Genomic DNA, 15,354 nt, shown 5'->3' with positions numbered 1-15,354 from the left:
ACATTTAAAGCAAATGGCATAGCGTAAATTGTTCCTAACATCAAAATCCGGATGCATTAAAAATGTGATAAATTCTTGTGCAGTAATTATATTTGCATTACTGATGATAAACCCACAGGAGCAAATGGATCTTTTCACAGGCATATTTCAAAACTAAAACCCAATACTATACCTCTGCTGCTGAAATATAAACCCATTTCTCATTGTCTAATTGGTCAATCGGCTGATCTTCTCCAACTTCCAATTCGTAGGAAGACTTGTTAACCAAAGTGTAGAATGGAGTTAGGGTAACAACCTTGGTCATGTTGAAACTGCTCATCTTAATGGTAACTCCAATCTGTGATTTCAAAAATAAATTAGTTATTAACAGTATTTACAGTATGGACTACCTACCTTGTAGGCATCCTGCACACATGAATAAGTTTCCAAAGTCCAGGTACCCAGATCATTAAATGTGATTGTAAGTAAACAGATACAGAAAATAATCAAAAAGGTTAATGGAATGCTGTCCTTCTTATCTAGAGGGTTTGAATGCAAGGGGGTAGAAGTCATGTTTCAGCTATACAAAGCCCTAGTTAGCTCACACCTGGAGAACTGTGAACATTCTGCACACCACACCTTAGGAAGAATATACTGGCCCTGGAGGGAGTGTAGTGTGGGTTTACCAGAATAATATCTGGACTCAAGGGATTAAATATCAAGCAGAGATTACACAAACTACAGACATATTCCCCGAAGTTTAAGAGGTGATTTGATCAACGTTTTGAAGATATTAAGGGGAACAGATAGGGTAAAGAGAGAGAAATTATTTCCACTGGTTGGGGAGTTTAAGACCAGGGATGTAGTCTAAACATTAGAGTCAGACCTTTCAGGAGTAAAATTAGGAAACAACAAAGAGCAAAAGGAGTTTGGAACTCTCTTCTGAAAGTGGCAATTGATGCTTGAGCAACTGCTAATTTAAAATATGAGATTTAATATTTCTGTAAACCAAAGGTATTATGGGATAAGCAGCAAGGCAAGTATATGGAATTCGGGTCGCAGTTCAGCTGTGATTTCACAGAATGGCTAAACAGCTTGAGGGGCTAAATGGTCTCCTCCTGCTCCTAAGTTCTCGTGTTCCTCTTATTAATCAGAGTACCAGCTCTACAAATACACCAGAATGATATTGATAACTGAATCAGCTACAAAAGCATTTAAAGAAACAGCACTGATCAGTAGAGATAAAAACACTACCCCAAAGCCTAGGTTTAAGCTGAGCCCTTCCTTTCTACATTTGAGAACAAAGTACAGCACTGTTTTGTTATGGTACTTCAGCACAACATTAGTTGTGGGGTGACATGGTTGGTTGGTGCGTGAAGTGGAGAAGTGATGTTATTGTGGTAGAGGCTGGTTATACACTGAGGTTAAAGTTAATTCAGCAGAGCCGGGTAGACATATATTACACAGTCTATGTACAGTTGGCAGCACTTTGGGTCAAACTGGATGGTTGTAAATTTGGTTACTGTTACTAGGCCTGTAATGCTTTGAGTATAAAACTCAAGTACTTCATCTTGAAATAAAATGCAGTGATTATGTTACTCAACTAGACACTGTAGCGATAGATACTTCGGAGAGACTTGACTCTGGGTTTATACAGTAAATTTTAGACCATAACTGCACTCCTGTTCAGTATCTGCTCTTAAAAACATCCAAACTGCACTTTGAGAAAACTCACCAAATATCCCATATTCTTTGCAGGACATTTGACACAGCCATAACTTCCCACAGTGTCTAATGAGAAACCATTGGACCAGCTGCTGGTGGATACACACAGCTGAATCTGTAAATCAAAAAAAAAATCAAAATATATTTCTCTAACACAATACTTCAGGATCATCAACTCAAAAGCTTTCATGGCAAATCAAATGATTGACAAAAATAAGTATATAACAAATTAACACACATATTTGGTTACCAATGGAGCCTGATTCAAATCCTGCCCAATTTCAGGCACTTTAGCCCTTATTTATTTTCTACATTTTCGAATCATGACCTGATGAGCGATGCGGTGCAGTGGAATATGAGATTCTGGCAGCAAATTACAAAGGCTCTGACCTCTGAGCTGGGCATAGGAATATTGGTATTATTTGAAGAGAGTGAAGAGTTGAAGTTTTTGATACTATTTTTATTTCACAAACAAAAATAGTATAATTTTTAAAAATCTGTTTTTACTGTGTCTTTTGAAACCTTATATTCTGCAGCAGCAAATATATAAAATACAATTGCACGTTACCTAAACCACTTTAGTCATCTAGAAGGTATATAGGTTGACAAATTCTCCATAAGTACTGTCTACGTTTGTTGAGGGGCAAGACAGGTAGGTGATCAGGCATTCAAAAGGATTGGATATTGATGGTCTTTAGAATAGAGAGAGCACAAAACCAACATGCAGAATAGGCCATTTAATCACATCTAGCTCATTGAGAAAGCAAGGGCCTCTTTACCCCTCACAGCCTCAAGCATTTCCTTCAGTGACTTTCGATTGTAACTACTCTACCCGTAAGTCTTTAACATCTGTTGGCACACAACACGAGGAATACTTTCAAACCTTCTTTCAGCTCCTTGGAAGGTTGTCCTCATGCCCGATTATGTTTTCATTTGAATTAGTATTTTAGATTTTCCTTTACTATGAATAAATGACATCGCCCTGGGGTCCCCTCCCAGTTCTCTTTTCAAAGCTGCAAAGCTCTACATTTTCCAATGTTGCACCAGATCACTGATGCTTGTGATCTGTTTGTGGAGCTTTCTTGCACCACCTCTTGGGCTGGAATGCTTCATCCTTGTCCAGCTGACCAGGATTACAGACAATATTCAAGGGTGACTCGAGCGTAAATTCTTTAGACCTGTACCCTACCATTGTGGTTCTATATCTCAGCATTCTGTTCCCCTCAAGAGGAAAATCCATCATTAGTTTGGAATGACAGGCTATCAATGCTGTTACAGTTATTGGACCTTGAATGGGGCTGGGGCACCAGAATGTGGAACAGCGTGTCACTGTAGCTATGGTTATTACAGTGTTTCAGAAATGTAATTAAAAAAACTTTAATCCTACAGCAACACTTCCAGCACTTGCATACCTGCCGAATGCCATAATTCCAAAATCATTTAGCACACTCACTGTTACCTCATCCTCCAACAGTGCTAGTTAACAGCAGAAATTAAAAAAGACAACATAGATGAATACATGAATAAAAAGGATGTTTCTAGACCCTGTAACAAGCTCCAATGATTTGCTCCAGCTACAAAACACTTTGCCTCCCTTCTACTCTATATGATGTCTTTTAATAACCTCATCCTAATAACCTCATCCATTTCATATTTTAATGTGTTATAATAAGGCTAGTGCGTTAATATTTATTTTACTTGTGCATACGGAAAGAAAAGTTGAACAGAAAGGAGGAGATACTCAATGGTGAAGCTGCGCGCTTAAGAAAATTTATGAGATTTAACTGAAGTTAGTAAAATGCACCATCCTGTTCACCCCTCCGTGGCATTTTCTCTTTTTAAACTCTGATGACTGCTCCCTATGTCAACAAATGGAGTTACCTCCTTTTTACTGTCAACCTGGAAATATCCAAAAGGAATGATACATACCTTATTTTTGCTGAAAATATTTTTCCGTTTGAAGGAAAAGAGAACAACATCACGGAAGTCAGCTGGATGTTTCACATGTACATCTTCTGCACGATACTGTAGGACCCGGGAGGTTTTATTAATGATCCAGTATGGGCTATAAATAGACAAAACCAGACGGCCACTAACTTTCTGAACATGGACAAGCAAATCAATGCTCATGCGATCCTTAGAGTCAGCAGTAAAGCAGACTGGAAACATTTCGGCAAGTCCATCTTCAATTTTAATATGGCCACACCAGTTCCTGCCTTGATACTTCATAAGGACTAGCTCCATTATCTCCCCCCTGATTCTGGACTGTAGTATGTCTGCTGTGCATCCTTCTGCCAGTTCATTAATTTCAGCAGTCGCCTGGATAAAACAAATACCACTTGTTGAATGGGCAAAACTTGGGCAAGTTTTTAAAAGTAACACCAACCGTTGCATTTGGAAGGAAAATGAGAGGCTATAGAAATTAAATGGTACAATTTGAAAGGGGTTACAGGAACAGAGAGATCTCCATTTCTATATCAAAGTGACTTATAAGGCTTACATACACAAATTTTTGTAGGCGGCAGGACACATTAATAAAGGTTATTAAAAAAGACCATACAGGATCCCTAGCTCTACAAATACAAGCACAGAATGCATACAAGACAAGTAGTTATCCTTCACCCTTTTGTATCACTGCTTAAGCCTCATCCAGAGTATTGTGACCAATTCTGGGCCCCACACTTTAGGAAGGAGGTCAAGATCTTGGAGAGGGTGCAAAGACATTTACGAGAATGGCCCCAAGGATATGGGACATGAGTTATGCAGACACACAAAAGCAGCTGGGATTCTCCTCCTCAGAGCACAAACAGTTCAGGGGAAATTTAATACAGGGGTTGAAAATTTTGAGGGGTTTTGATAGGGAGAAACTTGGTGATTGCTTGAATATGCGGATGAATGCTCATCTCAAGATCAAATATGACATAACGGTGCAAACAGTCTGGTTCAACCTGAGACGGCTGTCAGGAAGAAGGGTACAGGTGGTGGCGAGCAAGCAGATTTTGTGGTGGCGACTGAAAATAATGTGTTCAGTCTTCCGGATATTTAATTGGAACAAATTTCTGCTCATCCACTGCCAGATGTTGGACAAGCAGCCTGACAATTTAAGACGGTGGAAGGATCAGCAGAGGGTGGTGATGAGCCAAAGCTGGGTGGCATCAGAAAACACTTGGAAACTGACACTATGTTATTAGATGAAGCCGGGCAGCGTGTAGATGAGAAATAGGAGGGGGCCAAGGATAGATCTTTGGGGATAATAAAAGCAAAATAGTGCAGATGCTAGAGATCTGAAACAGATCCTTGGGGACACTGGAGATAATTGTGTGGGAGCTAGAAGAAATGCCATTATCGATGAGTCTCTGGCTATGATTAGATAAATAAGAATGGAAGCAGGCGAGATCAGTCCCACATAGCCGGATGATAATAGAGAGGGGGTAGAAGAGGATTGAGAGATCAACAGGGTTATAAGCTACACACAGATCAAGAAGGGCAAGGGAAGCCAATTTACTTTGGTCACAGTCACATAGAAAATAAGCAAAATTGACTTTGATAAGATCCACTCTGGTACTGTGTCAGGGGTAGAACCTGATTAGTGGGATTCAAACATGGAGTTCTGAGAAAGATTAGTACAGGTTTGGGAGGCTGCATATGTGGGGGAAAGGGAGGTTGCGGATATGGTGGCAGTTTGCCAGGATGGAGAGGTTAAGGTTTTTTTTTTGAGGAGAGGAGTGATGAGAGCAGATCTGAAGGAGTGTGGAGTGGAATCCAGTACCTTCAGCTGTTTCTTGATATCATGCGGAGTGAATCGAATTGGCTGAAGATCTGTGATGCGGAGAACCTCCGGAGGCCGAGATAAATCATCCACTCAGCACTTCTGGCTGAAGACTGTTGCAAATGCTTCAGCCTTATTTTTTGAACTGATGTGTGGGACTCTTCCATTATTGAGGATGGGGATATTTGTGGAGCCTCCTCCTCCAGTGAGTTGTTTAATTGTTCACCACAGTTGACGACTGGATGTGGCAGGACTGCAGGGCTTAGATCTGACCGGTTGTTTATAGAATCGATTAGCTCTGTATATCACTTGCTGCTTATGTTACTGAGCACGCAAGTAGTCCTGTGTTATAGCTTCACCAGGTTGACACCTCATTTTTAGGTATGCCTGGTGCGGCTCCTGACATGCCCCCCTGCACTCACTGAACCAGAGTTGATCCCCTGGCTTGGTGGTAATGGGAGTGGGGGATATGCCAGGCCATGAGGTGACAGATTGTGTTTGAGTACAATTCTGCTGCTGCTGATGACCCACAGCGTCTCATGGATGCCCAGTCTTGAGTTGTTAGATCTGCTCGAACTCTATCCCATTTAGTACTGTGGTAGTGCGACACAACACGATGGAGGGTATCCTCGATGTGAAGACATATGCAGGTGTGCTTCAATGAGTATGGCTATGTCAGGCTGTCGCTAGTTTGAGAGACAATACAGCCAATTTTGGCACTAGCCACCAGATGTTAGTAAGGAGGACTTTGCAGGATCAACAAGGCCGAGTTTCCCGTTGTCGTTTCCGGTGCCTAGGTAGATACCAGGTGGTCTGATTCCATTCTTTTTAGACTTTTTAGTGGTTTGATACAACTGAGTGGGTTGCACTTAAGAGTCAAGCACATTGCTGTGGGTCTGGAGTCACATGTAGGCCAGACCAGATATGGGTGGCAGTTTCTTTCCCGAAAAGACATTAGTGAATAAGATGGGTTTTTCTGACAATCGACATTGGTTTCACAGTCATCATTAGACTTTTATTCCAGATACCCATTGAACTCAAATTTCACCATGTGCTGAGTGGAGTTTGAACCCCGGTCACCGGAGCATTACCTTGGGTCTCTGGATTACTCGTCCGGCAGCCACTACCTCCCCACCAAGGCACTGAAGAATGAGAAAGACCAGAGGGAAAAAAAGGACGAGAATGCAATTGTACAGAGCAGCATAGAGTCAAAGGGGCAATAGGAGTGCAGCTCACTAACTGAGTGAAGACTTGGAATTGGTGGGGATGGGAGTGATGCGTTTGTTTCCTCTTTCTATCTTTCAGACCCCACAGAAATCGATTCTTGCTCTGCCACAGGGAAAGAAGCTAGATGTTTGGTGAGTATCTATTCTATCCCTAACGTTTAAAATAGTACCCAGTTTGGTGGTAAAGTTAATCAAATATATAAGAAAGCAACATAAATATAAAAGTGATTAATATAATGAAGTAATTATTAAAACACATTAAGGATGGCAGGACAGGTGACATGTCAAGGCTGCAGCATGTGGGAGCTCCTGGATAACACTGTGATCCAGGGTAAACACTTCTGTAGTAAGTGTTTGCAGCTTGAGGGACTCTGGCTCAGAGTCATTGAGCTGGAGGCTGATCTGCAAACACTGTGACACATCAGGGAGGGGGAAAGTTACCTGGATGCTTTATACCAGGAGGCAGTCACACCACTTAGGATAGGGTCTTCTGACTTGGTCACTGGCCAGGGGCAGGAGGGTGTGACTGTGAGTGAGGGTGTGACTGTGAGTGAGGGTGTGACTGAGTGAGGGTGTGAATGTGAGTGAGGGAGGTAAGGGGACCCAGAGGGCAGGACAGAGAGTCTCTGCAATTGTCCAACAGATTTGAAGTTCTCTCAGCTGAGAGTGGGGGCTGCAGGGTGAAAGAGCAAACTGACCATGGCACGTTCGTACAGGAAGACATCCAAGTGGAGAGAGCAAAAAGTAATGTGGTGGTATTGGGGGACAGTATAGTAAGGGGGATTGACACTGTTCTCTGTAGCAAAGAGAGAGAGTCCAGACAGCTTTGTTGCCTGCCTGGTGCCAGGGTTCGAGGCATCCGCTCAGGGCTGGAGAGGATCCAGTAGTCGTGGTCCATGCAGATACCAACGACCGAGGCAGGATAAGGTAGGAGGCTCTGCATAGTCAGTATGATGAGCTAGGCATCAAATTAAGAAGCACAACCTCAAAGGTAATAATTTCTGGATTATTACCTGAGCCACGTGCAAATTGGTATAGGACAAATAAGATCAGAGGAATGAATGCATGGCCCAAAGGCTGGTGTGGGAGAGCTGGGTTCCAGCTTGTGGGGCACTAGCACCAGTATTGGGGAAAGTGGGATCTGTACCATTGGGACGGTCTACATCTGAACCGTGCTGGGGCTGGTGTCCTTGCAAGCAGCCTAACTAGGGAAGTAGAGGGGAATTTAAACTGAATACTGGGGCAAGGGATCAAATTTGGGAAGATGTGGTAAAACAAAGAGTAGAGACAAGGCAAGAGAGGTATGAATATGGGAAATGATAAACAAAGTGTGACAGGAAGGGACAGAGTACAGTCAAAGAGTAAGTCAGCAGATAAGGCTAGGCGCTACAAAAATAATAAAAGGACAAACCTAAAGGCTGTACCTAAATGCACATAACATTCGAAATAAAACAGATGAACTAATAGCACAAATAGAAATAACTAAATACCAACCGATAACCATTACAAAGACATGGCTACAGGGTGACATAGATTGGAACTTGAATATTGAAGGGTTTGTGACATTTAGGAAGGACAGGAAGTTAGGAAAAAGTGGAGGGGTGGCTCTGTTAATTAACGATGGTATTAGCACATTAGAGAGGGATGAGGTTGAGGAAACCAGGACGTAGAAATGGTTTGGGTTGAGATGAGGAATGATAAGAAGTATGACAAGAAGTCACTTGTGGGAATGATGTACAGATCCCCTAATTGTAACTATACAGTAGAACAGAGTATAAAAGAAGAGATAATGGGAGCTTGTCAGAAAGGTACAGCAATAATCCTGGGGGACTTTAATCTATATATAGGCTGAAAAAATCAAATGGGCAAAGGTAGCATAGATGAGGAGTTCATAGATTGTTTTCGGGATGGTTCTTAGAACAACAGGCTGCGGGCTGACCAATCCCCAGGTCCAGATGGACTTCACCCTCAGGTCTTGAAAGAAGTGGTTGGTGAGATAGTTGTTGCACTGGTTTTAATTTTCCAAAAGTCCCTAGATTTGGAGAAGGTTCTATTAGAAAATAACAAATGTATCTCCTTGATTCAAAAAGGGAGGGAGACAGGAAGCTGAAGGCCAGTTAGCCTAAGATCTGTCATAGGGAAAATGTTAGAAGCTACTATTAAAGATATTATAGCAGGGCACTTCAAAAAATTCAAGGCAATCAGGCAGAGTTAACAAGGTTTTGTAAAAGGGAATTCATGTTTAACCAATTTATTGGAGTCCTTTGAAGGAATCATATGTGCTGTGGGCAAAGGAGGATCGGTGGATGTGCTGTACTTAGATGTGCAGAAGACATTTGATAAAGTGTCACATCAAAGGTTATGCAGAAAACAAAAGCTCCTTGTGTAGGGGTAACATATTGGCATGGATAGAAGATTGGCTAGCTAACAGGAAGCAGAGAGTTGTTATAAATGGGTCTTTTTCTGGTTGGCAGGATGTGACGAATGGTGTGCCACAGGGATCAGTGCTGGGGCCTCAACTTGTAACTATTTATATAAATGACTTAGATGAGGGGACCGAAGGAATGGTTGCTAATTTTGCTGATGGCACAAAGATAGGTAAAAAAGTAACTTGTGAAGAGGACAAAAGGGGGCTACAAAGGGGATCACTATTTAAAAATAAGGGGTCACTCATTTAAGAGGAGAAATATTTTCTGAGGGTTGAGTGTCTTTGGAACTCTCTTCCTCAAAAGTCGGTGGAAGCAGAGCCTTTGAATATTTTTAAGTCAGAGCGAGATAGATTCTTGATTAACAAGGGGGTGAAAGATTATCAGGGGTAGGCAGGAATGTGGGGGTTGAAGTTACATTCAGATCAGCTGTGATCTTAGTGAATGACGGAGCAGGTTTGAGGGGCCTAGTGGCCTACTCCTGCTCCTAATTCCTATGTTCGTATGTACGTATGAATTCTGAACGCTGGCCAGAAAGACACTAGAAAAGTCAAGTCTGGAGGTGGCAGCGGTATGGGCGAGTCAGGCTGAGAATGGGTGAGAAAGGGATGGGGATGTGATATTTCAGAGGTTGTAGGTCATGGTCATAGACTAAATACAGTATTTTCAGCCCTAGACAGGCCACTGAAGTTTCACACAATCAGGATGAACTTGAGTTGTTCCAGGAAAGGTGGGGAGATCAGAGGCTAAGACATAACACTTCGGATACAGTCTGAACAAGGTGGTTTAGGTCTTGCCAATCAATGTTAAACGGCAAAACGCATGACACTTCCAGCATGAAATGCTGAAAAGACATCAAGTAAATATAGCAACAATCCAGGAATCAGCGATAGTACTGCAAAGATAAATATAGTTATTAATAGCATACATACGAAAACTGATCTCATGCTTGTCATTATGTAATGGAAGATCAACATATCACTAGAGAAACGGGTTCAAAAAAGAAACTTTGGGGCACCACAGGAAAGAAACCACTGCTGATAGCTTCCATTGAGTTAGGTAGGAATGGAATAAGTCAAAAGCAGTGCATGGGGTTGGATCACACAGGAGAGACAGTGGACAGGGATTTGTTAGCTATGTCAAAAACCATGGAGAGTTTGAGGATGAATAATGCACCATGATCATCACACATAATGTCAGTACTTTGACTAGGGCATTGTTAGTGCTATAACTAAGACAGAAACCACACTGGAGGGGTTCCAACTGGTAGATATGGTAGATCCCAGATAATTAGAGAACAAGTGGAGGTTGAGAATGGGTTAAGCTTCTTCAAGGTATGGGGTGAATTTTTTTTCTTATTCATTCATGGCATGTGGGCGTCACTGGCTAGGCAATTGCTACCCATCCCTAACTGTCCTCGTTTGGAGGGCATTTTTATGGGTCAACCACATTGCTGTGGGTCTGGAGTCACATGTAGGCCAGGCCAGGTAAGGGTGGCAGATTTCCTTCCCTAAAGGACGAGTGAATCAGATGCATTTTTTTAACTTTTAATTCCAGCCATTTATAGATTCAAATTTCGTCATCTGCCACGGCGGGGTTCGAACCCGGGTCCGCAGAGCATTGCCCTGGATCTCTGCAATACTGGTCCAGTGACAATATCACTGCGCCACTGCCTGTCCCCAGATACAGCAGCTTTGAAGGGAAGATGGGGGGGTGGGGAGGAGAAGTAGTTGTGTTGGTGAGCATTGGGTAAAGTGGCAGAGCAATGAGAAGCTGAGTTAGGAGGTAATGAAGGCAGCACAATGCAGCATTTCCATTTTAAAACATCTGCATAATTTTATACGGTGTGTGCTCTGGCCCATGTCATCATCATGAAGATGGGATGGAGGTATTACAGTCCTAAAGTCAAATGAAATAAAAAAAGCAATATTTGAAACTAATATCAGCAAAAAGATTATTTTTACTGTTGAACAGCTACTTTTATTTAAACATATAAATAATAAAAGACTGTGCTTCCATTTCCAATAACCTAAGTTCACAGTGAAGCATGAATATTATTAGCTGCAATCTTCCACCTTACTTGAAATACACTCACCTCCAACATGTATCGCAAACTATATGGCAGAAGATTCCTGATTGTAGCTGTAGGATGGAGGTGAATGATATAGGCTGGATCCCACTCATCATCACCATGATTACTGATAAAGTTCAGTTCATCTGGAATAGCAATGGTGTTTACTATAAGAGGAATGAAGCTCATCTCAGTTGAAGGACATTGGAGAGTGCATCGGATCTCGGTGCTCCTATGAAGCTCTTCTTTCCAAGTAATATATGTTGTTGACATTTTGAATTGGTCCTCCAGCTCACCTGATGGTTTTAGGAACAATTGGCCTCTTCAAAAATAATATATTAATGTTTTAGTACTTTAGAAAATGCAGCAATATTATGTACAGCTCCTACTTTATCCTACACTTAAAGTGAAACTGTAATTAAGTTTTCACCAAAGGTAGAAGCTGCTCCCCTATAATATTTTCAGGAGTCAGCTTCGGCTACAATATTTAACAGCTTGCCTGTACTTTTATAGCCATCATTCCAATCCTTTATTCTGCTTGGAAAGCTCATGAGATCAGGGGGCTAGTTCACTTGCTTGTAAAGTTACATCTCAAGATCAGAAAAATACACACACACAAAATCTGTAGACCTCTAATGTATTGGTGCCCTATGATTGGCTGATTACTAACATGTGACTGACTTTTACGTTCCCCAGAGCCAGACCTTTCCGAGAATCAGCAGAACTCTTAACACTGATGAAAGAATTTTGAAAGAGGTTTCTAAGACTAATGCCCAAGACACATGTTAATTTGAGGGGTGTATGAAAAATGAATAATTAGTGTTCTTTTTATTCACAGTAATAGAGGCACAAAGATATAACACAGCAGTTTAAACAAACTTTTAAGTAATGATTTGATTCTCAGTGTAAACAGAATAAAAAGGAGTCCTATTTGTCCATAGAACCATAGAAAAATTACGGTGCAGAAAGAGGCCATTCAGCCCATCATGTCTGCACTGGCCAAAAAGAGAGAATAAAAACAAACTAGTTGCTCATTTTAAGTCCACTTTCCAACACCTGATCCATAGCCTTGCAGGTCACAGCACTTCAGGTGCAGATCCAGGTACGTTTTAAATGAGTTGAGCATTTCAGCCTCAACTACCAATTCAGGCAGTGAATTCGAGACACCCACCACCCTCCAATTAAAAGATTTTTCCTCATATCCCCTCCAAACCTTCTACCAATCACCTTAAATCTATGCCCCCTGGTAACTGACCCTTCAGCTAGGGAAACAGGTCTTTCCTGTCTACCTGATCTCGACCCCTCAATTTTATATACCTCAATTAGGCCCCCCTTCAGCCTCCTCTGTTCTAAGGAAAACAACCCTAGCCTATACAATCTTTCCTCATAGCTGCAATTTGCAAACCCTGGCAACATTTCCATTTGCAAAAAGATCCATCGACCTTACCCTTTGCTTCCTGTCACTGAGCCAATGTTGGATCCAACTCACCACCTTCCCCTGTATCCCATGGGATCTCACTTTTCTGACCAGTCTGCCACGTGGGACCTTGTCAAATGCCTTACTAAAATCCATATAACCAACATCCACTGTACTACCCTCACCAATCCCCCTTGACATTTCCTCAAAAATTTCTATTAAGTTAGTAAGACATGATTTTCTCCTAACAAAACCCTGCTGACTATCCCTGATCAATCTGTGCCTTTCCAAGTGACAGTTTATCCTGTGCTTCAGAATTGATTCCAATAATTTGTCCATCATGGAAGTCAGACTGACTGGCCTATAATTTTCTGGCCTATCCCTCACACCCTTTGTAAATAATGGTACAATGGTCGCAGACGTCCAAACCTCTGATACCTTGCCTGAATCCGGTGAGGTTTGGAAAATGATCCTGAGAGCATCTGCTATTTCCTCCCTGGCTTCCCTGGGATACAATCCCTCCAGTTTATATGATTTATCCACCTTCAAGGGTGTCAGTCCCTCCAGTATTTCTCCTCTCATTATACTTATTGTGTCTAATATTTCACGCTCCTGCTTAACTAGAATGCCTGCATCATCCCTGTCCTTAGTGAAGACAGAGGCAAAGTCCTCATTGAGAACCCTGCCCATATCTTTGGCATCAATGCACAAGTTACCATGTACATCTCTGGTAGTCCCTTTCTAAAAACTAAGCACTTCATAACTTTTCCTGTGAAAGATCTCCAAAAACATTAAATTCATCTTCAAGTTTGTTTTCAAAATCCTCTGGTGAACTAAAACAAGACTTGAATACTTGGACAGGTCAAGCCAAGACACAGGAATACTGTCTGGAGAAAATGAAAACTTTTGCTGAGCAATCATTATTTTTAAATTCCAAGTATAAACATTTTGATTATATTACATAAAAAGATACAACCAACATCTTTACATATGTACTCAATATTTATCTTGTCTTTTTTACAGCAAAATGATCAGCAACATGTGCCGTGTTGGAGCCAGGTATCAATTCAGCTGAGGTGGCCCTGGACTGCAGTAGCCTTGGAGATGGCTCTGGTGTTTTGAGTGAGAGTTTGGTAGTACAGCCATGGGTATCGTGGGGTTTCTGGAATACTGAGCAGAATATCTTGAGGGTGGGAGCACTTGGAGTGGGATGTAAGGTCTGGAGCATTGGGGGATTTCTGGCGTCTGAAAGCATAGCAGTGGGTGGAGAGAAGGGAGGAATAGAGGGTTGGCAGAGGAATGGATTTTGATGGATGTTTGAGGTTGATGATTCTGGGATCTGGCAGCACGTCGTGCAGAGCAGTTGTCAAGGCAAAATAACTGCCCAATCATTGCCAAGCCTCTTGCTCTGTCTCACTACAGACAATCTGACCAACATGAGATAATATTTAGATAAAAGCAAAAAACTGCGGATGCTGGAAATCCAAAATAAAAACAAAAAAACCTGGAAAAACTCAGCAGGTCTATAAAATAATGTTTAATTAGTTTCACCACCTGTAAGAGTCTAAAGGCACATGGAATTCCTCTTCAGGATTAGCCACACCAATCGGCTCCAATTGCCAGCCATCTGGAATAAACTTGTAGATGATAAAGGAGACAGAGAAGTGGTTCTTGATCTATCGGTAGGAAAAAAAACACAAACTGAGCTTTTCTATCAGTTATACAAACTTCATCTTAAATTATCTCATTTTACAATAATCAAAAAGCCTTGGTCACCCTATAAGCTTTAAACAGCGAATATGATCAGCAGTTAATGAATCTTTCACCTTCAAAACCAAACCCTCACAAAGGTTTAGATGGCCAGTCCATTCACTACATCACCATTTGTAAAACATTTTCAGATTAAACCTGATCAATTTCAAATTACTGAGATATTCCTCAGGCCTCTATCAATGTTTCTGGTAGGACCAGCATGATACTGGTGCAGGGGTAAACCTCCGTTTAGTTCTTTCAGCCCCACTGGGAATCATCTAGCTCCAGCTCAGCCTACATCTGGAGTGAGGAGTAGATCGTAACAACACAACAAAGGTTGAAAGTCTGTCTTCCCAGCTTGTTTTGTTGCTCATATTGATTATTTAAAGTTCTATAACGCAGGCTGGGGCCAGGAGGAGGTCGGCATTTGCCAGAACTCAGTAGTGGCCACTGCTGGGACTACAAGCAGTCCCAAGAAGGAAGACAACATTGATACCAGACTAAGGTGGGCCCGGGGTTTTTGGTCAGGGAGGGATCTGGGGCCCGAGGGAGAGGGAGGAAGCAACTGGGGGGTCAGGCTCTGGAGGCCAAAAACTCTGTCAAAGGAAATAGCCACCTACTTCCTTCCGCCTTTGCACCTGTCCACCATAGGCTCAACCATCCTATTTTACACCTGCAAATATGCCAACTGGGGGAGTCATAAAATTCACCTCGACGATAAAAAAGTGACAATTAGCAATGTCCAACCCACAAATTTAGAATGAATGGCTGAGGTGACTCTTCTCCCAATCTGTCTAACGTTTGCAGAAACCTATCATCACCTTTAAAAATCTCCAAATCATTGCTATCAAGAAGACAACTTCAGTAGATTTTTAATTTCCCCTATAAGGAGTGAACACTCCAAAGTAACACATCTCATTTAAGTAGGCCCAGAAAGTTTGGGCCAAGTATACAGAGCTAAGGGTCAAGAACCCACAGGAGTGTTTACA

At 41.8% G+C, this 15,354-nt stretch overlaps 1 protein-coding gene across 5 annotated transcripts in view; it reads right to left on the bottom strand.

The window, feature by feature from the left end:
• Positions 1-15,354, bottom strand: part of vps13c (vacuolar protein sorting 13 homolog C) — a 351,237-nt gene that overhangs the window by 89,203 nt on the left and 246,680 nt on the right. For all 5 annotated transcript variants that reach the window (XM_041181313.1, XM_041181309.1, XM_041181310.1 and 2 more), the window contains 5 exons: positions 14,168-14,289; positions 11,221-11,518; positions 3,634-4,023; positions 1,715-1,819; positions 173-337 (listed from right to left, as the gene is read on the bottom strand). In XM_041181313.1, coding sequence (XP_041037247.1) covers positions 173-337; positions 1,715-1,819; positions 3,634-4,023; positions 11,221-11,518; positions 14,168-14,289 — 1,080 coding nt within the window. The remainder of the gene's footprint in view (positions 1-172; positions 338-1,714; positions 1,820-3,633; positions 4,024-11,220; positions 11,519-14,167; positions 14,290-15,354) is intronic.

This window comes from Carcharodon carcharias (genome assembly GCF_017639515.1).
Source record: "Carcharodon carcharias isolate sCarCar2 chromosome 32 unlocalized genomic scaffold, sCarCar2.pri SUPER_32_unloc_1, whole genome shotgun sequence".
NCBI classification, from domain to species: domain Eukaryota; kingdom Metazoa; phylum Chordata; class Chondrichthyes; order Lamniformes; family Lamnidae; genus Carcharodon; species Carcharodon carcharias.
This window is presented reverse-complemented; position numbering and strand designations above follow the sequence as displayed.